General features: G+C 39.2%; 3 protein-coding genes across 3 annotated transcripts; 2 read left to right on the forward strand and 1 right to left on the reverse strand.

Moving 5' to 3' along the window:
* Positions 1-98: 98 nt before the first annotated feature.
* On the forward strand, positions 99-6,213 carry bysl (bystin-like). Its single transcript, XM_061041958.1, has 7 exons — positions 99-521; positions 1,580-1,730; positions 1,870-2,008; positions 2,212-2,345; positions 2,446-2,606; positions 5,132-5,234; positions 5,402-6,213. Exons 1-7 carry the CDS (start codon positions 245-247, stop codon positions 5,754-5,756), a joined length of 1,320 nt encoding a protein of 439 aa, XP_060897941.1. The 5' UTR covers positions 99-244; the 3' UTR covers positions 5,757-6,213.
* Positions 6,214-7,166: 953 nt separating this feature from the next.
* Positions 7,167-10,297, forward strand: ccnd3 (cyclin D3). Its single transcript, XM_061041691.1, has 5 exons — positions 7,167-7,385; positions 7,467-7,682; positions 8,183-8,345; positions 9,857-9,999; positions 10,235-10,297. The coding sequence occupies exons 1-5, from the start codon at positions 7,167-7,169 to the stop codon at positions 10,295-10,297; spliced, it is 804 nt and encodes a 267-aa protein (XP_060897674.1).
* Positions 10,298-10,742: 445 nt separating this feature from the next.
* nuak2 (NUAK family, SNF1-like kinase, 2) lies at positions 10,743-21,568 on the reverse strand. Its single transcript, XM_061041960.1, has 6 exons — positions 21,109-21,568; positions 16,723-16,843; positions 15,767-15,918; positions 14,747-14,812; positions 13,815-14,067; positions 10,743-13,705 (listed from the first exon to the last, which is right to left on the reverse strand). The coding sequence occupies exons 1-6, from the start codon at positions 21,343-21,345 to the stop codon at positions 12,666-12,668; spliced, it is 1,869 nt and encodes a 622-aa protein (XP_060897943.1). The 5' UTR covers positions 21,346-21,568; the 3' UTR covers positions 10,743-12,665.
* Positions 21,569-22,804: the final 1,236 nt, after the last annotated feature.

Here is a 22,804-nt window from a genome sequence, read left to right on the forward strand (position 1 = left end):
AAACATAGTTTAGCAACGATGGCAGTTAAAAATGTTTCTGGTTTTAAAGAAAGTAGTTGCGGCCCTACGTCATATTACGTCACTTCCCCTTGACATGGACGCCTGCACGTGTTGAGTAAATGACTGTTTACAGCAGAGACGGCCCAGGAGAAAAACTCTAGATAAACTATAGTTTACAGTACGTGTAATAAACTCAGTAAAAGCGACACTGAAGAACTGCTGCTGTGAAGAGAAGGTCTCTGCAATGCCCAAAGTGAAAAAGTGTAAAGGTGGAGGAGGAGAGAAGAGCGGAGGGTCGGTAGCTCTGGCTGACCAGATCCTACAGGCGGACACGGTGCGAGCTAGAGACCGTGTGAAGAGCAGGGACAGCCGGGCATTGAACGAAGACACGTACGTAGACGAGCGTCTTTCCCGGAAGATCTTACAACAGGCCAGAATTCAACAAGAGGAGCTTCAGACGGAATATGGCCTGGCACCAGAGAAGAAGAAAACACCAGTCACAGTTCTTGGTAATGTTGGAGGTATGTATGTGCACTGCAACCACAGCAATGATACTTCTCTCAGTTTTCCATAACAAAAAAAACCCCAAACAATTTAAATAGAATTTGGTGTGACTGTCACAGTATATAATACTTTGTTGTAGGTGTCCATAAAAGCAAATAGTGTGAGTCATTTGTTTGAACTGTTTAATATTAGTTATTACTACTAGTAAATGACACTTTGATGTTTTACACAAAAGTTATGTTTGAGCCAAGGAACTACGACGGAGGATTAGGGCCACGTTAAAGAATTTTTATTTTAATTTTAAATCGAGTTTAATCTCGTAAATTGACGAGTTCGAGACCAGCCTGCGCGATAATGATGAAAGTAGAAGTCTTAAAGTCTTTAAAGAATAAAGTCGTTGTTTTAGTCTATATCAGAAGAGCAGCAGCAGCATCCTGTTGTCAAATGACAAACATGGAGCATCTTGTCCTAAAGGTTTCACGAATAAGGAAATAGGCTACTTCCTTGTGTAGTCGGTAAAAACAGTAGAGAGAGAAGTTTTCACTTCAACTTGTAAGACCTTGTTTATCTGTAAAATGATGAACAGGACACAAACTGTCTCTGCACATGAGACACTTTAACAAGGCAGACAGATAACAGACACAAATAGTTGTGTTGGAGCTTTACTTATGCAGATATGAAACTACACGTGCTTTTGGCACATCATCATCTTCACATTGTCATAAAATATCAACACCCTGAAATGATACTGCAAGAAACTGAAGAAAGAACCACACTGACTTGGAGGAAGCTGTCTGCAGAGGAGAAGACTTCAAGAGTTCTACTTTAATAATTCTTGTGCAGGCTGGTCTCGAACTCGTTAATTTACAAGATTATTCTCGTAAATTTCCGACTTTAATCTTGAAATTAAAAAAAAATAATAATAATTTTAATGCAGCCCTAATCCTCCGTCGTAAAGGAACAACCTTGACACATCAGACAATCTCTTAACATTTATATGTCGTATATGTAAAATTATTCATACAACATTTTTAGACACACAATTGACCACCTTTACCTTGTATTCAAACTTCAGGGTCTGATGCTCAGGATGCAGACTCAGATGAGGAGTGGCCCATGCTGGGAGCATCCGGTGCCGGTGGTGTTGAGTGTGACACCGAAGTTGTCGTCGACCCTGATGATGAAAAAGCGATGGAGACGTTCATGAACAAAAACCCTCCAATGAGGCAAGATGAGACACGATCTTCACTCTGTGTTTACACATAGAAAACTGAAATGTCAGACACGTTTAATCTCTGCACCAAGTACAAGCTCAAATTCTACATAAAATGCTCAGTTGTTTTTCCTCTTCTTGTCCTTTTGTAGACGGACCTTAGCTGATATTATAATGGAGAAGATCACGGAGAAGCAGACAGAGGTGGGGACAGTCATGTCGGAAGTGTCAGGGTGTCCTATGCCCCAGCTGGACCCAAGGGTAGTAGAGGTGTACAAAGGTGTTGCTAAGGTGACTTTTGAATTTTTATGTTTCTGTTAATATTGATATTTTCAATTTTTTATATATATTTTTTTAAAGGGGTAACACTTCGGTCTGAATGATACAAAGGGCACCAATATTAATCGGTTCAGTGTTAAGTATCATTTTAGAACCTGATTTGAAATGTGAATATCTCCAAAAGAAATCTTCAATAGTTGCTGTCTTTTCTGCAGGTTCTGTCGAGATATCGCAGCGGTAAATTGCCAAAGGCTTTTAAAATAGTCCCAGCACTTTCAAACTGGGAGCAGGTTCTCTATCTGACTGAGCCTGAGACCTGGACTGCAGCCGCCATGTACCAAGCAACCAGGTGAGTCCCCAGGCTGTTGGGAAACAGCTTTAAACTGAGATAGTTATCAAGGCTACTGTAGGTACTCCAATAAGATGTTTTTTGTTTGCTTGTTTCGTAGGATCTTCTCTTCCAATCTGAAAGAACGAATGGCCCAGCGGTTCTACAACTTGGTACTGCTGCCTCGAGTGCGGGATGATATTGCTGAGTACAAGCGCCTCAACTTTCACCTCTACAGTGCTCTAAAGAAGGCTTTGTTCAAGCCGGGAGCGTGGTTTAAAGGTGAGACAGAAAGACATCATCTAAATATTCTTTACAATGGTGTAAGAGTGAGAAGAGCTGTATTGTGAAACATACTGGACTTCAGCAGTGTTGTTGTACTTGAGTCCAGGACTTACACTGGATTCAAGCTCGGGCCCTGACTTTCTGTGCCGTCTTGTTTAGCAACAGTTGGTGTGTTGTGGTGATGAGCAGTTATCAGATATATTACTGTGGAGTTGGCGTAATTCTGATTATTAGCCAATGGGTTGCAGGTATTTTTGAGTCTTATTAGACACCTGCAGTGAACACATCCCATCATTTAATTTCAATTAATTTGATGATAATTTGGCTCTGTGTTTTAACTTCATTACACCCTACGTACAATATAAACATGAAGACTGACATAGTTTAGTTTATTTGCACATTTTTTGAAAGAGGAGTCAAACAGAAAATTAAAACTAATAAAAAATTAAACATGTGTGCAGGTGAGGTAGAAACCCATGAGGGCTTATCTCAAACCCTCACCTTAAGAGATTAAACAAAGTTAAAATACAATACAGTAAAAATAACAAAGTAAGAATATTTACTATCACAAATAAAATGTACCCAATTGAAAATTACACACAAACATTGAAAACATAAAAATATTAGTAGAGAGTTTTGACGAGAGAAGGTTGGTGGTTTTAAGGTCAGAGTTACATATTACTCCTCAAAGTATCACATTAACTAAACCTTATGATTGGTCATACTATAGCTTGTTCTTCCTTTATACAATGCCAGTACCAGTGTAAGACATGTGTCCATGCTTCACCATGTTGGTGATCTGCAGCTAACAATGTTCCTTTCATGTTAGATCAGGAAACTTTTGGTTGATCATACAGGTCATGTGACTGCTTAGCATGATGGCTTTTATCTAGTTAAGCAAGATGCATTTTATTGACCTTGTTAAGAGGTTGAGGATCACTCACTTGAAAGTACATGCCTCAGGAGTAGGGATGTAAAGATTCGATTCAAAGGTGTCAAGATTCACATCTGTACTCTGAGAAATGAATCATATTAATGAAAACATGCTCGCTCACTGGGGACTCTAGGTGTGATCATGAAGCTAGTGAAACTTTAATAACTTATTGTTCCCCTTTTAAAGATTTATTTTTGGGCCTTTATTAGAGAGACAGGACAGCGAACAGATTCAGATATTAGGGAGAGTGCGTAATAACATGTAGGAAAGGAGCCACAGGTCGGATTTGAACCTGGGTCACCCACCCCAAGGACAATAGCTTCTTTAGATGGGATGCCAGACCACTAGGCAAACGGCGCCCCTACCAGTTTAAATTCTACATTAACAACAAGCCTCCTGTGTGATGCTGTAGAAGCTGATGTGTTTAAAAAAGATCATGTCTTAATGAGACTACTTCCCCTAAACGTCCTATGATTTTGAATTTCTCAATAACCAGTATGAGACAACACCACCAGGTGGCAGTGTTGCTCACACATACACACTACTGTCTCACACACTGAATGATGAGTTTTTCAACTATTGAAGTTAAATATTTGATTAATGAAATTGATAAAGTGATGAGGCCCCTTTATGTCTTTCATTGACATCCATGTTGAAATAATGTGTTTATATTATTTATTTTCTATTATGATGTGTCAATAACACTGACTACCATCAGAGCAAACTAAGCATATGACAGAATTTTAATTAAGTATTTTATCAATCCTAGATATGAATTTTAGTTTTTCCACTCTGTTATTGAACACGATACACACAAATAGGCCAGGAATACACACTATTCAGTGTGATATAATGTTCATTGTAAATGTCAGAAGTTGTAGCCAATGTTTTTTTTCCTGAATAAAAGACAAAAAAATTCCAAATTTCTTTGTCAGTAAATGAACCAAATTTACTGTAAATTCAATAAAGTACCTGTTCTTTTGAATCAGATAATCTTACTGTAACCAGAGTATCTGTTGGTTTGCACCAGTCAAGTTTGTTATTGGAGTGGTTTACTTATCTGAAAGCAGGAAAATTAAAATGAGTTTCATTTTGAAGTAAAATAATAACCACTTCCTGATTTAGTAGTAGAATCCTGGGCATAAGGATGACTGCATTATACAGATTTTTCTAAAAGATCCACTATCCTAATTGACAAATAATAATAATAATAATACAGGGGTATCTGAAAAAACAGCAAACACTTGTGCTCTGTATTAGTCAATTCTGATTTAAAGGCAGAATAAGTAGGATTTGTTGATCCCCTGTCTCAATGATACCAATGGCTCTGTCTTGGATGCTTGTTTAATATCTGGAAACTGCTCAATACATCTTTTATTCTCACTCTGTGCGCTGTTATTTGCTGGCAGATACAAGCCCACTCTCTGAAGGTTGATGCCCAGAAATGTCCCCAAAAGATCAAAAAAAGAGAAAACTTCAATAAACATTTCTAGAATTGAAGTGTCAGTTTTATAATGACCTCTTTTGCATTACTTGTGAACCCTTTCAGGCTGTAGGTGGTTCCTAACTGTTTTGTGCCCCTCTATAGGTATACTGATTCCTCTGTGTGAATCTGGGACGTGTACTCTCAGGGAAGCCATCATCATCGGAAGCATCCTCACAAAGTGCTCGATCCCTGTGCTCCACTCCAGGTGAGGTTTCCTTTCACTGACACACGTCAGCCTCTTGTCAACCGGTGTAGGATTCAGCCTGTTGACCTTGAAAGCCGTATATTGTCTGGTATTGGCACCTTCCAGTAAGGTCGAGGTTGCATAACATCAATGGTTGTATAACATGCACAATCTCTCTCATCTTTCAGTGCTGCAATGCTGAAGTTGGCAGAGATGGAGTACAACGGCGCCAACAGCATTTTCCTTCGTCTAATGCTCGACAAGAAATACGCCCTGCCTTTCCGTGTCCTGGATGCCTTGGTGGCTCACTTCCTGTCCTTCCGCAGTGAAAAACGTGTACTTCCTGTGCTGTGGCATCAGAGTTTACTCACCATGGCTCAGCGCTACAAGGCTGACCTGGCCTCCGAACAGAAAACATCACTGCTCGAGCTTCTCAAGATACAAACACACCCTCAGATCTCCGCAGAGATTCGCAGAGAACTGCAAAACTCAGAGTCGAGGGATATTGAAATTGGGCTCCCTGTAACAGTTGATATGGACTAAGGTTTCAATCTGGTGTGTAGCATCCTTCTGCTGTGATGCAAATGATTCATGGTGTCTGCAGCACAAAGGACGGTTTGTTAAATCGAATGTAATAATTCTTCTTTTATTATGAAAGAACAGTTTCTCAATACAGAGTCTCAAGAGCCATTCTTCTCCTGCCAGCTTAGATGACCTGACTTGTGTAAAGATGCACATCAGAAGTGATGTAGGTGTTGTAATAAATCATCAATCTGAGCTGGTTTATTGGGGCTGTGGTGTAGTGATTGCTAGACACTATAAAGACTGGTATTGTCAGTGTTTATTATGTCTGAAGAATAAAGTTATGTGGATTAAACAAACCGGCATACATACTAAAAGGTTGAGTATGGATAATGTTGTTATCTCTGTTCAAAAGTTCAGGATTTAGACCGTAAACAAGATGGATGGTTAAAGAAATTAAAAGCATTGATAAACAGTTTGATTAGTTCAACTATCACTTTACCTGACTTTGTCTAAAATTTTAAAACTGCATACCAAACAATCTGAAACAAATTAAACCCTCATTTAATGTGTTATGTTTCTGTGTTGCATTGCATCAGCAAACATACATACTCTTTTTATAAATGTATTTATTTGAAATCCAAGTATTTATTCATTTGCAATAAAATAAATTACCAAGATTACTCAACAATAAATAAATGTGATAAGCAAAGATTCTATAAAATATCAGAAACTAAGTTACCGGTCTAACTTTTTATAGAGCTCTCATTACAACATAACTTAAACTTACTCGGCCCTCTTTAAGAGAGAAGTACTCTGGCCTCCATGCTCACTTTTTCACCAGTTGAGATTGTTTCTGACAGAGCAGGATTGGTTTGATTTTTCGTTAAAAAAAGGTAGTGCAGCCCCTGGTTTTGTTTTGTCCAATAACTCTTTAAAACTATGAGGGACAAAAAATGACTAAAGTATAAATAAATAAATGTTGGGAGAATGCATACAATAATGTATAAATAAATAAATAATTAAATAAATGCATCAATAAATATATAAATAAATATATAAATGCTGAAAACAATACATCAATGAATAAATAATAAATACACTTTGTTAATGAAAAAGGATGATGAAAAATGAAAAATATAAAATAAATATATGAATATATTTATTCATATATTTATTTATGTATTTATTTATACATTATTGTATGCATTTCTCCCAACATCTATTTATTTATTTATACTTTAGTCATTTTTTTGTCCCTCATAAAACGAGCTAGCAGGGTTTTTTTTGTTTTTTTTAAAACATTAGCTTCAACACAGTTAGCTAGCTGACGTAAGCTAACAAGCGGTGGACGTAGCTAACGGTTTACAGCTAGTTTAAGGTGTTAATTATTTTTGGAAAAACAAATGCTTTAATATTCAACTTCGCCGAATGGATTTTCAAAAACAATCTAGTGACCACCATACTGGTGAAAGTGAGTATGATGTGGTTCTTCGGGCGGGAAGTGACCAAGCCATGACCGGCGACCCGCGGGCACTGCGTCACCTGACGGCCATGGAGGAGAGCTGTCGGCCGGCTCCTCACTGTGACAGAGTCCAGACAGACATACAACCAAACATGCGGAGGATGCTGGGAGTGTGGATGTTCCAGGTAATGAAAGTAGTTCAGGTAGAGACGGCTTTATATGTCACATCTATGACACTAAGTGAAAACGATTGGCTTGTCTTACAGGTGTGTGAGGAGCAGAAATGTGAGGAGGAGGTGTTTCCGCTGGCGGCGTGTTACCTGGACTGCTACCTGAGCCGCTTTGCTATCGGGAAGTCTAACCTGCAGCTTTTAGGAGCGGTTTGCATGTTCCTGGCATCTAAAATGAGAGAGACTGTCCCTCTGACTGCCAGCAAGCTTTGTATCTACACAGACAACTCCATATCAGTGTCAGACATCCTGGTAACACTTTGATTATTTATTACAGACATAATGTGACTGGTGTAAGCACACATTGGTAAAGGGTTGTCTGATCATTTTTCTGATCTCCCTTTAAGTTACATGGAAAAAATAATAATTTCTACAACAATTGAACTATATTATCTAGGCCTTTAAGATTTTTTTAAAGAAGCACCTGGAATGGGATTATTCAGTCATCAGCAAGTATGTCCATAAACATAAGATCATACATATAACTTGTAATATTTAGGACCAGGAAGTTATGAGGCACTGCTATCAGGCAGGTTTCCTAAGATCTGACAATACCCCATCACAGTGTTTCCCATCCAGGGTGGTACCTTCAGTGGAAGGGGTCCTGACTCTGAGATACTTAAGTGGATAGAAATGCACAATTGCAATTGGGTTTAGATCAAATAAACTGAGAAGACATAAAAAATAATTTCTATTGTGACAGGTGTAGCATTGGGTTGGACGTTTGGTTTAGATTCATGTGTGTGTTGCAGCAGTGGGAGGTAGCAGTGGTGTCCAGGTTGGACTGGTGTCTGGCCTCTGTGGTGCCCTCTGACTTTTTGGAGCCGATCCTTCACACACTCCCCTTTGTTCGTCCCCATCACCTTCCAAACATGCGTAGGCATGTTCACTCCTACATCGCCCTGGCAGCCACTGGTGAGTTACATAATCCAGTTTTCAACACACGAGATGTTTTCTTTGCAAATAAAAAGCACCAGACGTCAGGGCACATCAAGCCTGGGAGAGAAAATATTTTCAAAGACATGTTTTCACAATTATTCTTGTGTTAAATTATTCCTGGGTTCAAATATAAATCTTAATATCATTCCACTGCAATAAAAGCAGCTTTATATATCACCTAAAATGTAAACATCAAACATTACATTTAAATAACAATTAAAGCCAGTATGTTGAGAAAATATGATTCAATGTGTTCATTAAGTTTTGTGACAGGTCAATCTTTTCAGGATCTTCTTTGATGCTGTAAAATTATTTGTAACTTAGAAATGTTTAGTGGGATGTGAGTGGCTGTGTGGGCCTGCAGCTGTTTGATTTTAATCTGATTGAATTATGTTCTTTGTAAATGAATGTCTTGTGAAAGAGGGGCAGATTATAAAGAAGATAAAGAGATAAAGATAAACTTTATTGATCCCCCGTGGGGGAAATTTGTGCATTACAGCAGCTCCAGAAAACAGGGGACGGGAATATAATTATTAAAAATAAAAATAGAAGTTAAAAATCAAATCAAACATATTTACATCAGTTAAATAAAAAAATACAATAATGGAAAATTACACAGTAACTACACTGGAAAGAGTTATTGTTATTAAAAAAAAACACACACAGTATGTAGCATTATTTATGAGGTGGTGATGCTGTTAAAGAGTCTGATTATAAGATCATCCTCTGATATATAAGATCATCCTTCTTTCTGCTCCTTTTTATTCAGGATTTGAGATTAATTGTATGGTTATTTAATTGTTTCATTTGGTTGATGAATGAAATAAACGTATTATAAATATAATTTGACTTTAATGAGCATTAAAAGTATCTTTCTGGTAGTGAACACTGAACACAAAGCTGCCATAATTCTCATCACAATGTGTCAGCAGTTCATTTTGGAGACAGAGAGCTGAGTTTGTGTAATCCTGTATTGTCTACTTTGAAAGACCAGCGCCCGGCCGGCCATTCAGCTGGCTGATTTCCCACAAATCTCTGTGATGCCGCCCGAGGCACGATGTCGCAGGGATACAGTCAGTTAGTGCCTTTTCAGACTGACTATGTCATAGTCAGTCTAAAAAGGCACTAACTGACTTTTTAGTTAGTAATGTCATAGTCATAGTCACTATGACATTACAGACCATACAATGAAAAGAACTCCTTGCTCCTGACATTTTATCCCATTCAAACTAGAGGTCTGACAATGTGTCACATGGCTACATTTTCGTCTTCTGCCTCAAACAATAAGGATGTTGTAACACATGAACAGGTTTTGGGAAATGTCTGCTTTTGAGTTCTCCCCTATTGTCCATCAGGAGAGGACTACAATGCAGACACTTTTCTTATTGTGTACACACCTGACCTTTACTGACCTTTAACTCTTCCACTGCTTTAAGTGTCCATCAGAATTCTTTATTATTTTGAGAATCCTCCTTTCTTCTCCTCAGACTGCAGGTTTGCAGAGTTCTTACCCTCCAGTGTTGCATGTGCCTGTGTGAGCATAGCAGTGCAGAGGCTAAAGCTAGCGGACTCTTCCCTCAACCCTGATTCAGTTATGAAGTTTTTGGCCAACTGTCTGGCCATTGACCTGGTAAGGCTACTGTTTAACTGACATCTTTAGATATCTTTTGACTTTGCCCTGTTTGCAAACACTGACAGACGGGGCCCTGATTAAACAGTCTGTGAAAAGGTACAAATTGTTAAATACATGTTGAGGAAAAGCAACAACGCAGCATATGCACCATTGGTTGAATTGCCATAGAAAATCTGTCTATGACTGACTCATGAACCTCTGGATGTTTTTCTGTGGATTTGACCCCGCTCAGAGCTCCGTCCTCCTCTGCCATGACCAGCTTTGGGGTGTGTTGGAGCTCAGCCTGCCCTCATGAAATTTAAATAGGAGATGAAATGTGTCTAAATAAATGCCATTTATACTTCCTCTAAATAGTTGCTTAAATGTGGATTGTTTTGGAGATTCCACCTTGACATGAGTTGTTGAGCTAGTTTGAGAAATGACTTTTTCCAAATGTCCGTTGTGTTGCTACATTCTCATTTGTTTTTGCAACTTCTCCTGAAACTTTGTTAGAATAGAATAGTGATTGTGTTGTCTTTTTTATGATATTAGTAGTTGAATTGCCCTAATTACTGTTAGCATTGTTTGCACATCTTGCCTATATGTATTAACTGCTCTCATTTCTGGTGTTTTATAAGATCATTTATCTCCACAGTTCTGATTAGATTGAATAGATGTTTATGCACTGCTCTGAATTCCCTTGTGACTATAAATAAACATATTCAGAACACAAAATCAAACATTAGTCTAGAAGTCAGTGACAGAATCAGACAGCATTCATTCTTAATATTGATTTACTTCAAGTCACACAACAGCATGTCAAATCCCACAGTCATACAAATGATAAGCCACTAACTTTGGCAACCATGGTTTTAGTTACTGTCAGAGAAAAAAAAAGCTTAATAGAGCCTGAACACCTGAAACTTACAGGATAAGAGAGAGGGAAAACGTTGATGAAATGCCAAAAAGCACATTATATTTTACTAAAAATATGAAACCAATATAATGTTGACCAGTCTATCCAAAGGCTAACCACATTTTTCCTCTGACACAAAATGATTTATGGTACATGACAGATAACACTATAACACAAATTTCCAGTTCAAATCAGGAAAAGCCAGTTCTCTGTATACTCATGCAGGCCTTAAATACATGAATAGTTTCAAAGTGTGACAAAAAACCCTTCCAGTTATGACCAACAGCACGATTAGGCAGTTTCTTCTCAGGTGAATCTCGTGACAAAACTCAGTGCTAATTAAAGGTTCTAGGTATCAGGTTTCAATAATGTGTTATTCAAGGCACTGGCTTCATCTTGTTACCTCAATGTCAAACATGCCAATCCAATTAAGTAACTCCATTGTGCAGCATGAAATATCAATACAGATGTTCTGTTCTCGGACCAGACATACATACTTCATAAATCAGGGGTAAGCAGTTGACCCCATAAGTATAACAAATGGTGAATATATTCTTTTCAAATGTAATTTGTAATTTCTAAGATTATCATCAGCATGTTTAATTTTAAACATATGGGTACAAGTTTAGTTTACCATTTAAGTCCCAAGCATGCAACACTTTTACCAGTTAGATCCTAAAACTTCTCATCCATCTTTGTGAAATACTGTTCTGCCCCGAGTGTTTGAATAGTTTTGAATGAAATGCACATTAAGCGTTTGTGTGCAGCTATTATACTTGTTTCACTTTGTATCATGGTTTCCTTTCAAAACACATGTTTCCGTTTTCAAAAGTCCACTTTTGACTTTCTAACAGCGGTTATGATAACAAGCTCCACCTTTTCAGTGAAACTGCCTCCTGCATACAGAGCGAGAATGGCCACCTGTATCAGTGTTTGCTCAAAAACAAAAGCAGGCTCTACTGGTTTCGCTGGATGTGAGTCATGTGTGCCAGGATTATTATTCAAGTCATTATCAAAAATTGGCACAAGTCATCTCAAGAAAAAAGAAACACAACAATTATATAAACAAACTTGTTGAGAGCTTAAGTCCCAGTTTAAACAACATTCATATCAGCACTTTTGTTAGCTATTAATAAAAAAAAAACCAAGTCTAACATAAGCACATTTGCTCTTTGGTATCCATGAAATGTCATATTTCCAAATCCTTATTAGAAGTTTGAACACATCTCAACATTTAATCTGTGCTTAGTGCGTTATTGCTGTAACCCGAGACAAATATAAGACTGACAAATGAACGAACATAACAAAGCAAGGTTCCTATAGCTCTTAAGTCATAAACACTTCCTCAAACTGTCTTATTGACATTGAAAAACCCTGACTTTGTTGCATATGCAACACCTGAAAAAACGTCAGACTGTGAGTGTTGAATAACCTCCTTAGTTTATATTTTTGGTTTCAGGATCACTTTTTGCATTTGCTACACTTTTGAAACTGAGCGTTGAGAAAAGGCTCCTAGTTCACAAAAAGCAGCTCTCTTCTGAGAATCTTTGAAATGAACTATCAGTCATCATTTTCATAAAACAAAATGTGCATTCTGGTTACTTAAGCCTGTTTTCCTAGAAGTATAATTACAAGATAATTCAAGCAACAGTCTGCTGGTAATTTCACATAATGCACTTTGGCTACCACTTCATTAGTAGTTCATATGCATTTGAATCAGAATGAAAAAATCAGTCTTTAATCAGAGAGCATGACTTCTGGCAGATCTTCAACTTGCTGCAGAGCCTCGTATGACCATGGCCTGTTTGTAGGCCTCAGTGACATTATCACAGTCTGTGATGGAGAAGGTGCTGTCAGCCACTCCAGACTCATAACACTTCCAGGTTCTCAGCAACCCCTCCCGAAGAATCCCATCTTCACAGATGTCCAGCAGATTGTCAGCAGACACGCATCCTCTCATGTTAGTCTTGACCGGTTCATCCATTTGAGTCGGAGGTTCGACACGATCAGGAAGATCAAGCTGATCAAAAGACTCAGAAGACAGAATGCTGTCCTCGCTGACTGCCCCGCTCGGCCTAGACCTGGTTCCTCCATGTGGTAAAGACAGTGCCAGCTGGTCCAGAGAGCCAAACTCCTGCAGGCAACCTGAGGAGAACTTTCCATTCCGCTTTAAGATGCCTTTCCTGTAGGGCGGGGCTGAAGGGCACTCTTTAGGTCGAGGTGCCCAGCCAGAGTCACTGTTCTCAGGAGATGATGAGTAGTACCCTGACTCTTGTTCCGTGGACTTCTTCAGGATACCTTTTCGGGGCTGCAGTGCAGCTGATGGAGCGTTGGCTGGTGCAGACAAACCCAGGATGTTTTGCGGCTCCACAGCAGGGCTTTCACTCACTGCCTTCTGCTTTACACTGTTGCGTCTCTTTAAAATACCCTTAGAGGGACGACTATCGTTGCTTGACTCATAAACAGTCTGGGAGACATTGTTTTCTTTACGTGACCTTCGTAGAGAGCGCTGCCGCACCACATCCCCTCCCCCACCCTGTGAGCGGAGCAGACAACGCATCTTTGAGCCGTTGTCCAGTAAAGGCCTGGATGTACGGCGCAGCCAGCTAGCAACACTAGCCAGCCCAGCAGGGTGTGATGGTGATGGAGAGGCTGGTGAAGGGGCCTGCTCCACTGGACTGCTCTTTGTCTCGGACAGTAACGGCTGCTGGTAGCCCCAGTTGAGCCACCAGTGTCCTGCAATCTCCTCTATTGTGGCCCTGCGCTCAGGATTTACCATCAACATCCAACGAATGAGCCCACATGCATCTGAAAAAAAGAGCAAGAGAAAATAATGTTAAGCTAACAATACCTGAGATGTCTCAAACTCAGAATAGTCTTTCAGACCCTTCAAGAGAAGTTCTGCTGAGAGACTCACCAGATGGGTTGTTGGGTTTGCGGTAGTTGCCGGTGCTGATCTGTTGGACCAAAGCCTTGTGGTTGTGTCCATCAAACGGCATTGTGCCATGAACCATAGTGTATAACAGCACACCAAGAGACCAAGTGTCCACCTCTGGCCCACGGTAAGGACGTCCATTGACAATCTCTGGGGAAGCATACAGAGGGCTGCCGCAAAACGTTTGGAGGTACTCGTCGCCGCGGTAAAGGTTCGACAGGCCAAAGTCTGCAATCTGCAAGAAGAGGAAGAGGACGTCAGTGGGTACAGTGTCAGAATGTTATTTTTACCAGATAACTGTAAAGTGCTAACTTCTCAAAGTATCAGTTACTCATAACACATACTGCTTTCAGTTATAGTTAGTCAGCTTTACACAAGCACTAAGATAAGATAATCCTTTATTTATCCCACCACGGGGAAATGTACATTGTTACAGCAGCACAGAGCAAAGATTGCAAACAAAAAGTGAACACAGTACAATTGTGAAAAAAAAATAAAAATAAAAATAAAAAATGTACAAAAAAAAATACAGAGATACCACAAAATAGATCAGCTGAGCTGCAGTTTTGACAAAAATGTAGTCAGAATATTCCGTGTAATACAGACATGCACACAGTGCACATAAAGTGTGACATGTTATTGCACAAGTGGTTTGGTAAACATAATGTAACATTGCACAAGGTCAGGGTAAATTGAAAATAATGCAGGAAATAATCAATTCATATTAAATATTCCAATCTGACAATTCTTTAGATTTAATTGCATGAACATCGACATGCTGTCATTTAAAATTCTTAATATATATTATAAATAATACCCCACAAGTGTACACACAGTCAATATTTGAATGGCCATTAACATGTTTTGTGAATGCTAGGTGTGTAAATGCTTTTTCCACTTTCCCTCATGCTTACCTTCACATTGCCGTTGCCATCTAGTAAAATATTCTCCAGTTTCAGGTCACGATGCACTATTCCATTCTAAGAGAAAAAGTGAGATACATTAAAATATTTTACAATAATAATTCTCCACCAGGCCATCTCATGTGAGTTCACTGGAGGTGTCTCCATTACATAAAGGGATTAGTGTTTTACTAGGTCAGAGCACAGATTGTTTTATGGTACGTCAGCTATGCCCCATTGTCCTCCGCTCTACAGGGGGGAATACCATTGACTAGCAAGGTTTGAAATGGTTTACTTTGAAATATGCAGGTCAACTCCTTTCTTATCTGGGCACTGCATGTAGCCATGGACGCACAGTTTGTAAGTTATGTAGCAGTTATTTCATGTTCAATATACCATACAACTGATTGCAAATAGGATTTCGATGGTTTTCATGACAGCAGCTGACAACATGGAAAAAACATATTTAAGCAGACAAGAGCCTGCAGTAAAAGTGCAATAAGACAGATTGTTATCAGAATGTCATAAGGCAATTCACTGGGTAGTTATTGTCCTGCAAACATTCCTAACAGCTTTGCAAAGTGCTGAACAGCTACAGTAAAGTATAATGTGCTGTTTGAATGTCCCTTATCACACAGCTCTGGACTACAGGAACAACTGATTGCGTGTGTCTGTGTGTGTGTGTGCGTGTGCGTGTGCGTAGAGCCCTTCTGTTCTATCACACCCTCATTAGAGTGTGAGACCATGCGTGTTTGTGTGTGTGTTGGGAAGGCTGGCCTTTAGCCCTGACACTGCCACTCCACAGACCAACTGTTCACATCCCCCTACATCGTGCTCAGGCGGGCTCACGGTGAATAATGCCCATTATGTAACTCAGGGGGTGCCAGCACTCTGGAAAATCACAAATAGCAGGCCGACTAGGCTCTGTGCTTTTAGCTCAGATGAAGCAAAGTTACTAAATCTTATAAGATTCCCCATAGTCATATTTTGGTGTTGGGTATGAAAGCAGTCGAATGAGATATGTCGCCTTACCTGATGACAATAATGCACAGCTGATACAATCTGTCTGAAGAAGTGCCTGGCCTCCCGTTCAGAGATGCTCCTCTTGTCACAGATGTAGTCGTACAGATCCCCTCGGCTGGCGTACTCCATCACAATAACTATTTTGTCCTTGTTTTCAAATACTAAAAAAAAAAAAATCACAACAGACAAACAGTCAGCATAAGTCAAACTTTTTAGAGACACAGCATCACTCAAAGGAGTCTAGATATCTTCAGATTATTTGAATTTAAGTGTGGACGGTGCAGAGCAGTTTGTATTTACTCTTAACTTCTCTCTTAACCTCCAAACATCCGTCTCTCTCCAGTTAAAATTCGCCTCAAAACATATTTACACTCAATTGCCTTTCATTTCCAATAACCCGTCCAGCTCAAAGATCTGTCGCTCTGTTAGTCTTGTGTTACTCTGTACATGTTACCTGTTCTTTCATTTAAATGGTTGTTGTTCTTGTCTGTTACTTTGTTTTTTCTATCTGCGCTGTTCAGCACTTTGGATCAACTGTGTTGTGTGTAAAGTGCTTTACCCCTCCTCCCCCCCTTGTTCTCACTGATTAGGATAAACAGGGCCCCATAACAACTGCATTGCAAACAAACATGCACTGAGCTGGAGAGACACTGAGCGATGACCATCTCATCAGGCATGAGGGGCGCTGGAAGACACGAGGCCCTGCACATTATCCCACAGTACTGACGGGGTACCAAGGGGTATCATCACTTACATAACCCTGCATCAGTCTTCACAAAGACTTGCGTGACCAAACTGTGAATCTCTAACAGAGACTGAACGAGCGAATTGCCTTTTTAGGTATCATGTTTCAATACCCGTGTGGCTCAGAGGTCAAGTCATTTCTAAATGATGACTACACCGAATCTCTCTCACACACTTTGAAATGCACTGCTGGTCATCATTTTCATTTTGTGATACTTTACCTTCATATATGGTGATGATGTGCGGGTGGCAGAGAGTGGACATTATCTCAATTTCTCTGCGGATGTGAACCAGGTCTTGCTCGTCCTTGATTTTCTCCTTTCTGATCGACTTGATGGCCACCTGAAAGATTGATTTTGGACAAAAGAACGACATCAAATTAGATTGATTTGAGATAATCATAAGTACATTTACACAGCGTTACAGTTACTAGAAAGTTCCAAAAGTTGCTTCAAATTGAGGCTGTATCTTTAAATGAATGTTTGTGCAGGATAAAAGTAATTATTAGAAACACAACATCACAGGAGCACAAGTTCAATCATGTCATTTGTAGACATTGATATTAATTTTCCCAAGTTTCTGTTCACACCACACCAATGAAGATAGCATCAATTAAACTTCAGTGTATTGAAATGTTCAGGTGTGCATATTATTGCTATGAACTCATATTTTTATATGAAAGAAAGGAGGTATTGTTTTCAATATACCAGTATACAATATCTAAACATAACCTCACTCCACTGGAAAAAGAAAAGATTAGTACAGTGATTAGCGACTGCCCTGCTGTTTGGACAGAGTTTGGTGTATTAATACACTCGATTAGGCCTGAACTTTCTTTACTAGAAGAAAATGAAAACTATTTAAATATAAGCTTACAAATGAGTAAATGGAGAGTGGCGTCCTCGTTAAAGAAACAATGGGCAGTGAAACAAAACTCTCCTATTATCTTTCCAACAAGGCAGAGGGGCGCCGGGTCAAGTATTGTCTGGCGTTAAGAAATCGATTGTGTGCTGTCATGTCTGGGAGAAATTTACATCTGTAAAGTATCTGTTTGGGTCTGTAATTGTGAAAGTGTCACATCCACATCTTTTGCAGTCTAAATGTATGTCATTATGTTGCATGTGTCTGTTTGAGGCTCAGCTGCCTCGGATTCCTCTGAGCGCAGAGTGCGTCATCAGTCAACTCTAACATTGAAGGGTGTCAAGAGCTGGGGTGTCCTGGTTTCCTCTCTCTTCTAACCCTCAAGGCAGCAGACACAAGGGAAATGAGTAGAGCAGCGACTTGTCATATCAGTTTCAACACGCAGCCGTCTGGCGTCATGAGTCACTGTCTAGGCTGGATGCTCCTCCAGGTCAGCTCTGTGTTCACAGCAACCCAAAGCTTGATTCTGATTCTGGGAACTGAAGTTTCCTGCCTTTTGTTTGCATAGCTGTCAGACGGGCTGAACTCCCACTCATGATGAGTTCGCACCCCTGTGCAGTTATCTCAGTGTGAGCAGTCTTTGTGCGAAGAAAGTGTGTTCCATGCAATAGGAACTGAAGTGGAAATATTTCATATTTAACTCTGAATTCCTGAACCAACAAAATAGGAAAGTCGGTTCATAGGAAATGATGGAGGGACATGTTCGCTGACAAGGGGACTTAAGTTGGTGGAGTCAAATAGGTCTACTGGTCAGTGCCTCAAGTGTTCAGTTTTATGATAGACAACCAACACAAATACCTATACTAACTGGCATTAAAATAACTCCTTAAAGTCTTTCTATGTGATTTTTCACACTTAAATATAATATAAATCAAGTATATCCTCTGAAAATAACTCTGTGAGTCATGACTGTCTACAATGAGTGTAACCACTGAGTCCCACTGTCTGTGATGCTTTCTGAGTCCTATCTTCAGTTTGTTTACATCGCCAGGACGGCCGGCTGACTCCTCCCCTCGTGTATAAAAGTTGTTTAATTGAGGGACTAGAGAAAAGAAGAATAACATACTGTACTCACTGCTTAACTGTGTTTCTAGATCACGCTCATTTCAGGTAAATTTACATGCAGTGTGAAGATACGAGCATAATAAAGATCGCTAGCATTAGCATGCTAACACAACAATGCAGCGCAAGTTGATTTGGTTTCATGCTGGTGCTCAAGGTAATTTAGTTTAATTATTATTAAACGCATATATATATATCACATCTATAATCTGCATCACTGTATCGTTCTTGTTTTCGATTTAATTTCTATTGTAGAAGCTAATTTTAATTGTTTTTTAATTAGCTTCTACAAAAAAACCTAAGAAAGACTGCAACCAAAATGTGATGGATTTATGATTAGCTGGTCAACCAACTTAAGTTGGTGGGCCTTGTGGGTAAACACATTCTCCCGTATTGAGACTGAAGTCAACACTTCACTCTACCTAAATGGATTATGTAATCAAACTGATGCATTCAGACAAACGAACAGCTGTAGTGCCACAACACAGGAATGATGAAACCATGAAACCATCCTTTGTGCTGTGCCACTCCCTGTCTCACATTACAAAGCTACGTCAATTATACTGCCAATACTTTGATAGGTAGTTCCAAACAAGGCAAATTAATGTTTTTCCTTCCTCACTGGATGCTACAAACCGCTTTTTAAATGCTCGTTTGTCACTGTGCATTCACAACATTCATTTGGACTAATCAGTATTTTGACATTTGAACACAGGCTTTAGGCAGCAAGATTATGAAGCTGCCTGCAGCACCTCACATCCTACAAAAGCTGAGTCTACCACCAAGTCGTATCAGATAGAAGTATAAAGAAAGGCGTATCACGACCTGTTTACTGCATGTTCAGGAGGGGAATTCCTGTCAGCTACTTCCTTGACTTCCCTGCACTTTCACTCAAACACGACCTATAATCACGGCGTGTTTTCGATGAACATGACTTAGCGGCTGAGCTGACTGAGGTCACTTCTAGGACACATATTTCAGCTGTCTGTGAAAGTAGAAAACGCTCAACATTAAAGGTGTCCTTTTTGTTTATGATATTCTGCCTGTAATTTAATTTTCATAATTAAATTGTCTTGAAACAAAACAAAAAAAAATGTCAAACTGAACGAAAATGATCAAGTGTGGAAAAGTTTGCTTCATGACCCCATGTAAAGTCTGAGATGACAGTTTATTTAGTACACCTGTTAGGTAACACAAGGCTAATAAAACCACCCTGCAATAAACCCTACCTTATCTAACAGAGGTAACACTTTCATTTTTGTTGAAACTGCTTTATAGGTGCTGCCTGACCTATATGTTTCATTCTCTGGCCATAGTTTTAAGGGACTGTATTGCATTATACTGATATCTTTTTTTAATATTTCAGTCATCAGTCACTCAAGGGGAAGGCTACTTAACATATTAGTTGTGCCAGAACAAAATAAAAATAGCTTTTGCCCAGTCCTCTACTCCCCAAGGCATGGGGACCTGGAATTCACCTGGAAGACTCATTGCAATTTCCCCCTCCTCCTTCATCAGGAGCAAAGAAAGAAAGTTTCCTGTCTAAAAGGAGTTCCTCCTATGACAAAGTTCCCCAGTTTTTCCCAGTGAAACGCCTTTCCTTCTAGCTTGCATTGTAGCAGTTGGATGTGACTGTGTAAAACTTCTTCTATGTGTGACACATTAACAGGCATCTCTTTTTGCTTCCTTCTTCAAGAGGTCATCTTAAACAGAAGTGTGGAGTCAAAGTAGGGCTGGGAAATATATCGAGTTTTAGTTTATGTTGCATTAAAATAACATTATAGAGGTGCCAGGTCACCTTTTTCTCATCTCACTGATGATGACTGACTGTCTGTCCCTCCTAACCCTGCTCCTCCTCTCTCTCTCTTTTTATAATATTACTTTTTAAATTCACAAACAGGTAGTTTATTTTCCATGTGTTTTCACTGTTAATAAAAGGCATATCGAGATATGAGTTTTGGTCCATATCGACCAGCCCTAAGTCAAATGATTGAACCTTTTTTTCTCTTTAATGAGCTAAAACAAACAAACAGTTATGATACTGGGTTTGCGTAAGACACAGACATGTATTTGAAACTGCTATCATATGATTTGAGTTTACATACTGTACTTATTCAACCCTTTTGACAAACAGCCCATTATCCAAACATTGTATAATTCACTGATGTGGTTACAATAAAATTATATAATTCGTTAATTACATAATTGATGCAATTAACAAGCTTATACAATGATCTCATAAAAACACTGAAAGTAAGAGCAAACACCCTAAATAAAACAAACACAGTGAACTCTCAGGCAAACTGAAGCTGGTTTGGCAGCTGACATGTAGGCTATGCCTGCAGCACTAACCTCTTTCGTTACTTTACATAATAATATAGCTCATGAGCTTTTACTAGGAAGAAATTAGAACAAAATCGTACGTATACATTTTCCCGACTGAAACCCGGAATGTAGTCTACCTGTGTGCAAACTTCAGAACACCTAAAAAATAGAACCATAGGCTGTCTACCTGTGAACAGATGGCCGACAGGACAGAGAGCAGACCTTAACACTGGCTGCATATGTTGGCATCGTTAAAGGCAATTAACGTTGTGATAAAATAAAGGGATAATATGTCTTACCAGCCTGCCGGACCTTTCCTTCGCTTTCTTCACCTTGCCATAGGTTCCTTTCCCCAGGGTCTCCAGGAACTCGTACCTGTGCTTCAGGTTGTGTTTGTGGTGGTGTCTCTTCACGGCTTGCTTTTTCACTTGGACCTGGGTGGAAACTTTCCCTGCAGGAGTATTTTCAGCCGGCAAAACAGCCCCAACAGACGGCCTGCGGTTTGTCGAAAGTCGGGCAACACTTATGCCGTCCATGCTGACGCGACGGTGAAGTCTTTCTCTTCCGTTTATCGACGCAGGTGTTGTTGTTTAGGTGCATTCCTTCCCGCGAAGCCCTGTAGTGCTACTACTTGGTTGTTCACTTCACACACAAAAAGCGAATATGAACAGCAAATGTATGAAACTAAATATCTACGGAAAGACAAACAGAAACAGACAGCTAACTTTAGACTGTGACTGTGTGACTGAGTCTAGTCTCACTACCCGCTGGTCCACGGCACGCTGCGACCCGAGCGGAGTTCATCCAGTGGACAGAGCAGACACGTCAAATAGTCGAGGGGCGGAACAGGTACACAAAGGAGCGTTTGATTTGTAACATCAGGTGCTACCGACGTTTGTAGGCATGTGCACCTCGCGGCTGTAGTTGCTATCCAAAACTATTAAACAAAACCACATTTTGGTTCTTTTTTTTTCTTCTTTTTTTTTACATCAACCGTGAAACTGTTGCCGTGTCGTATGACACTGCAATTTGACAGTAGGCTAGTGTAAAAATGCTATAGCCGATTAGGCTATTTGCATTATTTATTAGTTTGCCAATTTTATTCACAATTTATTTTTGTTTTTAAAATGTTGAAACTGGGCTATATTTAAGTAAGTTATTTAAAAATATATATCTTTCCAAAATACTCTAACTCTCCTAACCCCCAAATCTCTTTATTACGTAAGTATCATATCTCAGGTGGTCTGGGGGTTTCCCAGGAGAAATCTCTATTTTTATGTTATTTTATGCACTCTGGGCACTTTATTTAGCCTAGTCTACATATAAAATAATAATAATAAAAAAAGTAATTCAAAATAGATACCTTAGATGTAGCCTACTTTAAAACTGATATAATAAAACAATTATTGTTTGGAAGTTATGGGCATTTTGGTTCCCACAAGTTCATTGTATTATGTTTATTATTATTATTAGTTCACGTCTATTAAAACTTATTTTGAATCTGGTAATTCTACATAGGCTACATCAACATTTTATTTAGCATAAACGTTGGACTCTTTCTATAGAACCAATTCTAAAATAAAAACTGAAAATTGATTAGAATGTGTTCTTTGTTATTCAGCTTTTTAGTTAACATGGCTCCGATTGGCAGTCAGTGGCGAAGAAAGAGAATTAAAAAACAGAAGTGGAAGAAGAGCCTGGATTGGTAGTTAAATCCAGTAATTGGCCACAAGAGGGCATCATACTGTCACCAGATGCAAGAAGAGCTGGTAGACTGATCGGAGCCTGTTTTAACGTACATACTTAAAACTTAAATACAGGAGGCCTGATACAGTTTTTCTATTAAATACTTCATAATATGTGTAAGTATGCTTAGTTTATAATATCTTATTATGCTTAGTTTATGTATTATGTTCATAATGTAATATTAGTTAAGTCACTGCTGATGAGTGTCAGATGTAAAACCGTGAGCCAACTGGCTACTCATCAGAGAGT

Source organism: Labrus mixtus, chromosome 7, assembly GCF_963584025.1.
Source record: "Labrus mixtus chromosome 7, fLabMix1.1, whole genome shotgun sequence".
Taxonomy (NCBI): domain Eukaryota; kingdom Metazoa; phylum Chordata; class Actinopteri; order Labriformes; family Labridae; genus Labrus; species Labrus mixtus.

Excerpts from the sequence above, each read along its gene's own strand:
- bysl (XM_061041958.1), top strand. The coding sequence starts at position 245 with ATGCCCAAAGTGAAAAAGTGTAAAGGTGGAGGAGGAGAGAAGAGCGGA. Across the intron at positions 522-1,579 it reads AGTTCTTGGTAATGTTGGAG|GGTCTGATGCTCAGGATGCA; the intron begins GTATGTATGTGC and ends TTCAAACTTCAG. Across the intron at positions 1,731-1,869 it reads AACAAAAACCCTCCAATGAG|ACGGACCTTAGCTGATATTA; the intron begins GCAAGATGAGAC and ends GTCCTTTTGTAG.
- nuak2 (XM_061041960.1), bottom strand. The coding sequence starts at position 21,345 with ATGGACGGCATAAGTGTTGCCCGACTTTCGACAAACCGCAGGCCGTCT. Across the intron at positions 14,068-14,746 it reads ATGGCAACGGCAATGTGAAG|ATTGCAGACTTTGGCCTGTC; the intron begins GTAAGCATGAGG and ends CTCTTCTTGCAG. Across the intron at positions 13,706-13,814 it reads CAAACCCAACAACCCATCTG|ATGCATGTGGGCTCATTCGT; the intron begins GTGAGTCTCTCA and ends TCTTTTTTTCAG.
- ccnd3 (XM_061041691.1), top strand. The coding sequence starts at position 7,167 with ATGGATTTTCAAAAACAATCTAGTGACCACCATACTGGTGAAAGTGAG. Across the intron at positions 7,683-8,182 it reads TATCAGTGTCAGACATCCTG|CAGTGGGAGGTAGCAGTGGT; the intron begins GTAACACTTTGA and ends TGTGTGTTGCAG. Across the intron at positions 8,346-9,856 it reads CATCGCCCTGGCAGCCACTG|ACTGCAGGTTTGCAGAGTTC; the intron begins GTGAGTTACATA and ends TCTTCTCCTCAG.